General features: G+C 36.7%; 1 protein-coding gene across 4 annotated transcripts in view; it reads right to left on the bottom strand.

The window, feature by feature from the left end:
- Positions 1 to 979: 979 nt before the first annotated feature.
- The window catches only part of PIK3R1 (phosphoinositide-3-kinase regulatory subunit 1), a 56,154-nt gene continuing 45,312 nt past the window's right edge, over positions 980 to 11,821 (bottom strand). For all 4 annotated transcript variants that reach the window (XM_048930654.1, XM_048930655.1, XM_048930657.1 and 1 more), the window contains 9 exons: positions 10,731 to 10,833; positions 9,943 to 10,041; positions 9,644 to 9,824; positions 9,059 to 9,184; positions 7,902 to 8,044; positions 7,508 to 7,684; positions 7,328 to 7,396; positions 5,700 to 5,870; positions 980 to 5,293 (listed from right to left, as the gene is read on the bottom strand). In XM_048930654.1, coding sequence (XP_048786611.1) covers positions 5,104 to 5,293; positions 5,700 to 5,870; positions 7,328 to 7,396; positions 7,508 to 7,684; positions 7,902 to 8,044; positions 9,059 to 9,184; positions 9,644 to 9,824; positions 9,943 to 10,041; positions 10,731 to 10,833 — 1,259 coding nt within the window. In that variant the 3' untranslated portion in view covers positions 980 to 5,103. The remainder of the gene's footprint in view (positions 5,294 to 5,699; positions 5,871 to 7,327; positions 7,397 to 7,507; positions 7,685 to 7,901; positions 8,045 to 9,058; positions 9,185 to 9,643; positions 9,825 to 9,942; positions 10,042 to 10,730; positions 10,834 to 11,821) is intronic.

Genomic DNA, 11,821 nt, shown 5'->3' with positions numbered 1-11,821 from the left:
AGGAAGAAAGCAAAGAAAAATGGGAATGTCTTTGTCTGCAGACAACAAAAATAGAATGACATTTTTGAAAACTATTCTTTTCAGTCTGCCAAGTGTGATTTCAATACAGCATATGACAGAGGCCAAAAAGCCACTGGTCTGTACATTTCTGCAGATTATGATCAACCAATCATAATGTCTCTGAGGAGCTGATAATTGGAGATGTGTGATTCACAACCATAACCTTATTTTTAGATGTGGATCTCTCTGGCTTACGGAAGAGCTTGTGTTGCTTAATATATGCTTTGTGAGCAGGAAAAAGATAAGCATGGTGTCTATTTAAAAGAATCAGCTTACTAATTGCAAAAACTGCAATGCACGTGTTTCTCAGAGATCTAACCCCACTCTGTATTGAGTGAATTGAAAATTCAGTACAGCCTTTCATCTGTTTCTTCTAAGAAACTGTAAAGGCTGGTGGTTATGTTGTAAAAATTACTAATTTCCACCCGTGGTACCTGAGTACCTCAGTTGGCTGGTATTGTGACTACAGTGAGCAAGAAATGGGCAGATTTTGGAATGCAAAACTTGGGAACAGGAATCTCCTTATTCTTCCAGAGGGATTGGCTGGGTTCCCCAGGGAACTTCTAAAGGCAAGATGTGGATGTGCTTGAAAAATTCTAATACCATATGTCAGCCTCTAACTTCTCCCTTTCCTTCACTGTCACCTTAGTTTTCACAGGCAGGGGAAGGCAAGAGTGGTGAGTTACCTCTAGCTAATGTTGTTACGCTAACTTGATGGATATCAGTAACCACACTCATTCAAATTTCAGAAGAAACAGAATTTTGCTTTCAATGCAGAAGGCAGATGCACTGCTCTTGCAAGTGTATGAAACTAGTAGAACCATCATTCTGGCACAAGAATATTTTGGAGCTAGTCAGCTACTTTATTCGGTTCTGGTAAACAGACATCTCAGTCTTTATTGAAGCCTCAACAACTGAAAAGCTTTTTCAAAACAACTTTTATTCTGCTTGAAGACTTATTACAATTTTTAAAGCAACTTAAAAACAAGACACAGCTCCATCAACTCTATAGCTTGAACAGAATTTCAAGGAGGCATGTTTTCACTGTTGCCTTGTGAAGGCAATTTACAACCCACTTTACCCTCCACCTCCTTGAAGACCATTTTAAAACAAAGCAATCTTAATGTTTTAAAGACATTTAACAGAACAGAGCTTTATTTTTAAAAACAAGAATAAAAAAAAAAAATAGCAGCATCTTGGGCAGCTAATGCAGTCTCATTAGGACAAGCGCAATGTAACATTACCAACTCCCCCAGTCCAGTTGAGCTCTCCAGTCAGCAAATACAACACGATTCTACATAAAATGTTGCATTTTGGAACCCCGTCCTATGGGAGGCATTGTGTTTTGAGCTGCCCATTTCTAAAAGTGACCCTGAAAAAAATACTACCAGGATTCACTTTCCCAACTTAATACCATGCATAGCAAAAGCACTGTGTGAAAATCAGCGTAAGTTTTCCCCATTAGAAGCATCTGCATGTTTTCCCAAGCATTATTATTTCATTGCCAATTACAAGACAAAGCCATTTCTTTACTACAGAACAGCTGACACCAAATAGAAAATTTGAAGATTTGGTTTTACAGATTTTTTGACAAGATTTTTTAGATAACTGAACTATACAGACAAGCTTTTTTTTTTTTTTTTTTTTTTTTTTAGAAAAAACAACAACACAGAAACTGCATTTGGAAACATGCTGCACCCACGAAGGTCTAGTGCGTTTGTGTCTTACACAAAATTAATGATATCACTTACTGAATTCAGCAAAATGATCACATTTGGTGAAAATGCACCTATACTGAGATCTATTCATATATAAACACAGCAAGTGTGTGCGCATATGCACAAGATGCACACATGCAATATCCCCAAACAGAAACTCCTAATTTTGCTTGTGGGTGTTGGTTCTCTGTGTTTTGCCTCATACCTTTCAAAAGCCTTGCACAACTGCTGCTGCAGTGCAGCATAATTCAGGGATTTAAAATGAAATTAAAAATTCCCCGAACAACTGGAAAAAAAAAAAAAGAACCAAAACAGTTCCCACCTTTCAGACACACCAGGTGGAAAAAGTACACGTCAATAGAAACACAGAAGCAATGTGTTTCTTCAGTTATATCCACATGCTTTTTTTTTTTTTTTTTTTTTTTCTTCAGTTTATTAGTCTGAGATCAAATCAAAACTGGAGTGAACAGTACGGTATATTAAGGACAAACTCTGCAGTGAATAGGGCCTTTGGCAGGATGCAGATCCATGCATTAAGGAGGGAGGGAAATACAGAGGCCACACAATACCTAGGTACCAAAGTAATCCCACTCAGGCCCACTTGGAGGGCGCAAGTGATCCTTGTGAATTGCACAGACCCTGTGTAGGCAGAACTTCCCTTAACGAAGCCCTAAGCATTTATCCCCACAACATAGTGCTTATTTCTCATTGTTGCTTGTGCAATAAAAGCAAGTGCCAAATTTGCACGCACACTATTTTTTCTCTGCTAGAACCACAGATGAAGTGAAGTAGTACAGCACAACAGGAACAAATGACATCCCTTACTGGGCTGGGCATGCTAAGGATATGGCCCACTGACACAGCAGAGGTTTACTTAATATGAGGAAAATCAGATCCAAATGCCTTAACTCCATGAAATTTCTTGAGAAATACAAAGTGAAACATCCATTCAGATTACATATATTTTGCTTATAGAGAAAAAAAATACAATTTTACTCGTAAAATATTTAACATTCAAAAATTAATATATGTCTGAAGAATACCTTGGATTGCTACAAGTGTTAAGTTGTGTATTGAGCTAATTTGTAACTTCAAGCCCAGAAGTATGACCGTCATGCTAGAGCAATTGTTGGTGTTTTCCACAGTAAAAAAAAGTTACTAGAATACCAAATTTACATGATTCTATTGTGGGAGGCCTGAAAAGAGTGGAATGCAGAAGGGAAGGCATGAAGACTAAAATTCTATTCAGAAAAAAAAAAAAATCAGAATAATTTTGCAAGTGGTAACTATCCCGACACATGAATGTTGGTTGAATCTCGTTTCCTGATATAGATTCTAGCAAGAAAATACATCTATAGGAAAGCAAAGACAACCTACCAAATAAAGCACAAAATCCAAATAAGATTAAAAGATTTACAGCCTCATAAATGAAGGGATAATGTAAAAAAATAGAAGACAATATAAAAATTACTGGAGACCTGCACATTTCTTATTATTTCCAATAGCTTAAGAAGCACTGCATACTTGGAATCAAACCACATGTATCTCTAAAGCAGAGCTATTATGAGACACCTTGATGGCAAAACATGGCCATCACAAACCATCCACAGTGAATTGCCCCAGAATTACTGATAAGTTTACTTTAGTTGAATTTTTTACATTTCCTTTAACTGAACCATAACTGAAAATCTCTGGAGCTTGAAATTATGAAAGTGTTCACTTTGATATTCTCTCAGTCTACAAAGTTATGAAAACAAATCCAAAGTGTTAATTAGGAAAGCCTTATCACTGTCAAAAAACAGAGGTTTTCCAGTTGTAATTCGCTCTATGTTGTATCCGATTGTTCTACCTACAGATGGGAACTTTTTTCAGAATATTAATATGAAAAAACAAACTTCAGCAACAGTTTAGAGAAACGTCCTTCATATGAAATGAAAATACCTTGACATGCTGACAAGAATTCTGCCGCAGTAGATCAAGATGTCATTTATTTACTATGAAGCGTGATTTCATTCTGAAATCTAACCTATCTAACCCAGTAGCCAAATTTTCCTGTTTTTCTGCAGTCATTATCAGAGAAGGATACACAATTCTTTATCTTCTAAATACAAAGACGATCATGACAGAAGTTCAAAATGCTTCAAAAAGCAAACATAGCATGGTACCGTATTCTAAAGATGCCTCTGAAACAATATTGTTGGAGTCCATGATATTTTGTAAGGTTCATATATTTTTTATTGAATAAAGCAGCTTTGAAGCTTATCAGGCACTGCCCAACAAAATATTTAGTCAAAAAAAAAAAAAAAAAAATTACGAACTTTTAAAACGTGGAGCTAGTAGCTCAATATTCTGTACAAAGAAAACTGTAAAATATTTCATAGTTTTAATTATGAAGCCAACTCTTGGTGGCTTCCTGTACATTAAAAAAAAAATATTGTCAGGCAAAAAAAAAGTAAAAAGGAAGCAAGGAAAGAAGAAAGAAAAACAAGTTTAACCTGTAGACATGCTCAAGAGAAGACTACAGCCTAAAGAAAATTCAGTATTGCATAGCATAGTCTAAGAATTCAGCTTTTAGCAAACAGAAAGAGGAAAAGAGAAGCAGTTTGGTACTGATAGTTTCCATCAATGATAGTTAGCCATCCAACACTATGTACACTATTATAGACTGTATGCCATTGAAAGACCTGTTTTCTTAAAACAGGATTTTTAAACGTCTAAGCAAAACACTTTCTGGCACTTCACTATCACGATTTCTCTTAACAGCATACTGTAACTGAAGTCCTTTAAAGTGTCCCTTATAAATGAAAGTGCCATTCTGCTACATGTCATTCACCAGAAACCAAAAAATCCACAATGCTGTGTGTCTGGATCCATTGAGCGCGGCAACACCAAATCCCAGCCAGGTCGGGACCAAGAAATTCCAATAAGTGAATGAAAAGACCTCTTAAACATCGTGTTTGCAGAATCCAATGTTTTAGCTGGTAAAGCTTCAGAAGTGGTCGTAAACAAGCACCATGGTTAAAGGCCTCTATGTCCCTGCAGGGAGATCAGGTTAGATTTCTTACTCTTGTGTTTTCCGTTTCTCAATTGGGAAGGAAAAAAAAAAAAGCACTTCAGATTAGAAGCATACATTCACAGCTTAATGCTGTGATCTCTCCCACTGCAGTTGTGAAGGAAAGCTCTAGTCCCATCTGAAGACAGACAGCTTTGACACTGCAGCTCAAATTCTTGAGTAAGACTGAAAGGAGCCTTCTCTCTCCAGAGGCTTCAATGTTGTCAAATCTCTCCTTTAGAAAAAACCAAACAACCCAGAGTATTAAGATCTTCATCGCCTCTGCTGTGCATATACTGGGTAGGCTAGCGTGACATTGAGAGAGTCATTGTGCTGCACGAGGGATGTGTGTTGATAATGTAGCACCAGTTCTTTCAGAGAGTTGTACAAGTTATATGGCTCTGCAAATCCATACCCAGTAGGTGTTTTGTTTATCACACAGTGCTTCACTTCTCCATCCACCCTAAAGAGGAAAAGAAACAAACAGTTTTTAGTTTCCCAATACCATAAAACTAAGCTGGAAACTAAGATGTGGACAAGAAACCTTAAAATGCTCATCACTGCATAGCACTCTTGTCTTCTACGGTAGGATACTGGTAAAAGGCTACATTTAACCTGAATTCCCAGGTGCTGGGCTACTCTACACAGGACACAGGAGATAGGCAGGATTTAGTAGCTGCAGATAGATGAGTTGTTTTGTGCCCTATGTTCCTTTCTTCATGGCCTGAAGACTTGTTGATCAGCTTCTAAGCCTAAAGATCCAATGGAAACCATGCATATGCAAACATATATCTACACCCCTTGCTCAATGCCCAGCATTTGAGCTTCCTCAAAGGTTGTTCAAATCATTCACAGGTTAGAGTACATACACAACAGAGCAGGCGTAGCAGCCTTGTTTGCTGCTCTCTCGAACAAGGAATGTTCCATCTCGCTTTCCTCGCAGGAGATTTTCAGCTTGGCTTCTATTGATATTTCCCACATTCCATGTTCTCTCATCATGATGTGGGAGGTCTTCATCATCATCCACCATAGAGTATTGGCTGTCAAAATACGACAAAATATTTGTTGTGCAACATGTTGCAGAGCTACACGCAATGTGCTGCAGGAATAAGGTAGACCACCTTTCATATTACTTGGGAAAACACTAAGTTATTGGTTAGTAGGTCACCTCTTAGACAGAACTAGGGGTGTAAATCATGTAATACCTTTCACTTGCTGAATAAAAATAAAACTTACGGACCTTGTTTCTTTTAAAAATACTCATATGGATCTGAAGGACATAAAAAGGATGCTGTCTTATTTTCCAGAATATGCTGCAAACACTTCGGTACCTCTACCATTGCCCCACGTTTTGGTAAACAGCAGCCCAGTGAAATCAATATCCACTGAGTCAGCTTTATTTCCAAAGATCAGAACACTTGGTCAGCAGTGAAAAATCATGCAACATATTGATTACATCTGCTGCATGTGAAAGCTACAAGCAGTCGTACAGGTAGATAAATTATTTATATGAAAGATGGCTTTGTAGAAAGGGTTACATAGTAGAGGATTCTCTTTTCTTATAACCAGATTATGAAGAAAACATGTAGTAATATATAATAGGACCTTCTCTAACAGAACAGTCACCACTACAAAGCTGATTCAGACTTTTAAAGAATTCTCTGAGTTAAACCCATTGTGAAAGAAGATGCCTCTGCTTCAGCTATGTGGACACCACCACTTCAACATATTACAGTTTAAGTGCAGCCTATTTGCCAGCAGCCTGCAGTGGTGGGCACTGCCTCTCCCACTCTGTTTACAACCGGTCTTCCTGAAGAATCTCCAAGTAGTCCACCAAGACAAGCCATCTCACATGGATATAATTCATTGGGAAAGATGGGTTCTCTTTTTTTTTTTTGCCCCTCTGGGTTTTACAGCTGCTTATTACACTCATTTACTCTCTTTGCAACTTCAGAAAAAAAGTCAAGTTCTAAAAATTTAATTTGTCAGTAGAAATCTAAGTACTTAACAGATTCACTAACAAGGACAGTCTCGGAGACAAAGGAAATGAAGATTTTCTTTAAACAGCTTCACTTACTATTTTGATGTTACCTAGTATAGGATAACACCATAATATCAGCAACTGCAATTTGGAAACAGTCTATCTGCACCTAAAGGACCTTCTGAACAATTTATCCACTCATATGGCATCTCTCTAAGACACTAACACCTTATAATCTTCATTTCATTCACAAGAACAAAGACACAGGTTAAGTTCTTGTGCTCTGCTATGGTAACCTGATCCACACTTCCCTGAGTAATGGCCAAGTAGGGTCTGACAAACTGTCCTTTTGAATATTTGTATTAGGCCTGCTGCCATGTGTTAACTGTGTGCACTGTTACAAGAGACCTAAGCTAGAGATTCCCCTTTTGTGGTCCTGGAATCAAATACATTCTACCTCACTTCTGTGCAAGATGATTGGAAACACCAGGAATATTTAAATCTCAGAATACTCACTCTTCTGTATTTTCATTTCCAAGCCATTCATTTAGCTTCTTTTGCCGAACACCTTTTTGAGTCAGCCACCTGGAGAATAATTGCAAAACAAAATTAATTATTAGTCACAGAAGTTAGATGCCAGTTAAAAAAAAGAAGAAAAATCAAAGCAAGAACTTGTTAATTCATAATGATACTTACATCAAGTACTGGTCTCTTGTCTTCCTCAGCTGTATGAGGTCTGGCTTAATGCTGTTCATTCTCTTGTCTATCTCTCTATATTCAGCTGCTTGCTTCTTTAAGTCCTCTTCTAATCTACGCCTGCTGTCCACAATTTCACTTATTCGAGACTTCAGTTTTTCATAGTTGTGCATAATTCTGAATAGAACAATGTGATAGGTTATATTCTCGTGTTTTATTTTGACCTTTATACCTTCTGTTTTCTCATCAAGACAACTAAAAGAACAGATCATTTCTCTAAATGTAGCTTCATGTTCTGCAGTTCACATCTGCCCCATTTGAAGTCTTCTTTCCTTACAACTGATCTACTTTAACTTTGCAGTCTTACTTCGGTTTTGCAAATACAAATACTGACCTTTGTATTTCTTTTTCATTTCCTTCTCGTTTAAATTTTTCAATGTATTCTTTACTGTATCTCTCTTGCGTCTGGCACTGCTCTTCAAATATTTTTATTGTTTCATTAAACGCTTCAATAGCTGTTCTTTTCATTTGAATTTCCTGAAAATAAAATAGTTGTTTAAATTATAGTGGTTATCAAACAGAGGGATAATTTACTGGCTTGTATCATGGAAACACTTGAGCATGTTTTAACAATGACTTCAATATCCAATTACCAGAATGTATTCTGTCTGCAGTACAAAATAGAGAAATCGGATCTGTGCAAGAGGCTATCATGATAAGGCTTTCCAGGAAAGAAAACCTACTAGACAAAGAGTTAGATGCAATCTCTGTTTTGTATAAGTAAGTTTTGTTTCTGAGGATTAAAGCCCTGTGGCAATCCAATTTTCCCTTTGTATCAAGGCTTAGAAGAACAGCTGACTTTCTGAAATAAAAAAATTACAAGCCACTGGAAAGGACAGATCTCCAGTCATCTAGTCCATCCTCCTGCCTCTACCTAGCTAGTCAATACCTAAGTCTTTGTAGTGATGAAACGAAAGTTGCCTGCACACCTCCGTTTTTTTTCTATTACTTTCAGTCTTATTTTCTGCTAACTTTAAGGAACAGTCTGGATTCCAGTGGTGTAAAACAGCACTAATTCACTGATGCTTCAAGACATGGCTAGTAATTGTTTAAAACGAAAGGAGGATAGAAGCAGCTTTTCCTTCTACCAGTGCATCTACATGCCACCTCTCCAGCCTGCATAGCTGAAAGCAGATCTTTTCAAAACTGGTGATAAAACAGAATGCTTCCTTGCATATGTGTCTTGAAAACCGTAACTTGGACAGAAGAGGACAGCATGCAGAAGTACTGGTAAATCAAAGTAGCTTTGTGACTGCTTTGGATGCATGTGTCACCCTTGAGCATAGTGTTAAGTTGCAGGTGGCGACTGTTCAAATACAAGTAAGCAGTTCCATTGCACTGAGCTAGCACATTAAGTATGTTGTCTTCCTGTTTTTGAGCAACAGTAAAGGCAGGGGAAGAGAGGAGGAAGAAGGAAGAAGATGGCAGTATGAATTTACAGTAACATTCTCCTCAACACACAATAGTCTTTTGGTTTCAAACATGTCTTACCTGAGACGTTCGTGTATAGTCTTCATAGAGTCTGTCATATTCTCGGCTTTTTTCTTGGAACTGGGTATTATACTCATGTAATTTCTTACCCACTGCTTCAATGCTATCCTCTTTAACAACTTGATCCTGGGAACAGAAGAAAAGATATTTCATAAATCAACAACACACTGCACAGATTTTCGGAACTGCTTAAAAAAGTTCAAGTATTTACATGGTAAATGGGACACCTCTTTTATCAATATAGAGGTAAGATGTACTATATGCACCATGTGCAAACACAAATGAAATTAATGACAAAAAGCAGTTTTCCATAACGAGTGTGCAGTTTATACTGGAAATGATATATTTCATCTGCAATGAGTGGGCTATCTATTATTTACATAAGCTTATTTCTTAATAACATATCTGCAGTATTTAAAGTTTTAATTATTTAATAAGCAGCTTCTGGAGCTAGTTTTAAATAAAAATACTCACTTTCACATTTCTTTTATTTTTTACAATATTAACAGAGCTGAAATTGTTTGTAACAGTCTGCGATAATTTCCCTTTATCTACGTGGAACACAAAGAAAATAAAGCAAATTACCTGCTGGTACTTAGACACTGGATACAGTAATTTTACATCAAGTTTGGGATTGTACTGAGCTAGAGATTCATTCCGGTAGTGGTTTATTAGCTCAACCACAGAGTTGAAAGTCAGTGGGTCAGAAAAGCCGTATTTCCCATCTCGGTGAAATATTTTGATTAATTTGTTATTTCCTCCTTTCCTGCAAATAAAGTTTGTTATAAAGTGAGGCATACTTGGAGTACTATTTCCTAAAGAACACTGTCTTTTCAATGCAGTACTGCATTTTGCTGTCACATATTTCAGACCTAACATCTTACCTTAGAGTAAGTGTGTAGTCCCCATGCATTTTGGTTGAAGCATCTCGTACCAAAAAGGTACCATCAGCAGTGTCTCGAAGTTTCTCATTTACTTCTTCTCTAAAATGAAAGCAAAAGTAACTAATCATTTCAGTTACTTCTCACTCCATTATCATCTCTCTGTGCTCCAAATTCTTGTCTTAAAATAACTGTTTTATAAGCCTCCTTGATCTCCATATAAACTCACACAGTTATTTAAGAACTTATTTACTATTACTGTAGAACAACTGGGATACAAAAACACTATATTTTATGTCCTCTCACTGCTGAAACAAAATGATATTCTTGCAGAGTTCTTCTGCTTGTTCATACAAGCCTGCGCAATCGGAGCAGCCAGTGCTGGTCTAATGTACCTATATATAGTACAGTTAAAAATGTTGCTAATACATAGCACTTGTTAGTCTGGCTTGTTAAGTACTGTGCCTACAGTTGTGGTTCTGGATGAAAAACAGGGTAAAAAAATACTTGTTTCTCAGTGTTGTCCTTTCATGCTAGTATTTCATACAGCTATCTTAAAATAACAGAACAATCACCAAATCATTTCATGCATTACATTCTAATGGACTGCCAGTAACTTTTTAGTCATGTCTGGAATAAAACCAAATGTGATATGATTGTGTTGGAAAATATCCTAAAAATAGCTCTTATTACTGTAATTTTCCTGTATTTATGCAGAGTACATAAAAAAAGAATAACACAGCAAGAACATAAAGTCAAACACGAGAACTACATGTCTTGAGCTGATTTACCTTGATATATCTCCCCAGTACCATTCAGCATCTTGTAATGACATGTTGTTATTCATGCCGTTGTTAGTTACAGTATTAGGTTTCGGTGGCTTAGGAGGCAGTGCTACAAATAAAGGGGGGAAAAGTTCATTATAACTCATTGAAAACATGACCACACGTCCCTTGAAATTACAGATTATTACATGAATGAGAAAAGAAATAGTTACGGAGTATTCCACCTCCAGCAGTATTTAAAAGTAACCAAGGGAATGAAGATATTTTTCTGAAAACAATACAATTCAACAAGATAGATGTACTGTTTCAAAAAAAAGTATGCTAGTCTTCCAATAATGTATTTTAAGCAAAATATAACGTCTTATCTCTTTCTTCTCTGATAAGAACATTCAAAAAAAAAAAAAATATTCTGAAGTTTGGTTTTACCTTCTTCCACTATCTCCAGTAACCGTAAATAATAAAACATGCAGAAAATAATTTTTTTTTTCTCCTACACACTGATCTTATAGTAATATTGTTGTCTCACCTAGAAGCTGAGTAATAGAAAATGCAAACCCACAGCAGTACTGTACATTTTAATATTATGAACTGGATTTCCATGATCCTCTGCATTCTGTGCAATGATTTGCCAAAAAACACTTTAAGAAACCCATCTGTGACCCAAATATCCCTTGCGTTAATCTTAGAATTCTTCAGAATAAATTGTCTTCCAAATGCCAGGGCTGATTAAAAACCACAGCCCCTTTCCTCAATGTCAAAGATGTATACGTATACCAGTGGCTGCCAGAGGAAGACACTGCAGCACTCCTGACTTACTAGCAAGGGGGACTATATGGGGGTCAGGAATAAAAAATCATCCCAGCTCTTTTAGTTTCTTAGTAAGTACAACACTCCTTATGAACATCCCTGTATGTATATTATACTGGCTACAAAAGATGATGCAATGAAAATAAAGAGAGCACGGTATTTTTATGTGATACGAGAAGATGATGTGATATCAAGCATTCAATTAATATTGTTAGATTTTAAAAATCAGTTCTTTCTAAAACGATCCAAACCAACAGTCTGTAATCACTGCTTCAGAAAATAGAAGTGTT

This window comes from Lagopus muta, chromosome Z, assembly GCF_023343835.1.
Source record: "Lagopus muta isolate bLagMut1 chromosome Z, bLagMut1 primary, whole genome shotgun sequence".
NCBI lineage: Eukaryota > Metazoa > Chordata > Aves > Galliformes > Phasianidae > Lagopus > Lagopus muta.
This window is presented reverse-complemented; position numbering and strand designations above follow the sequence as displayed.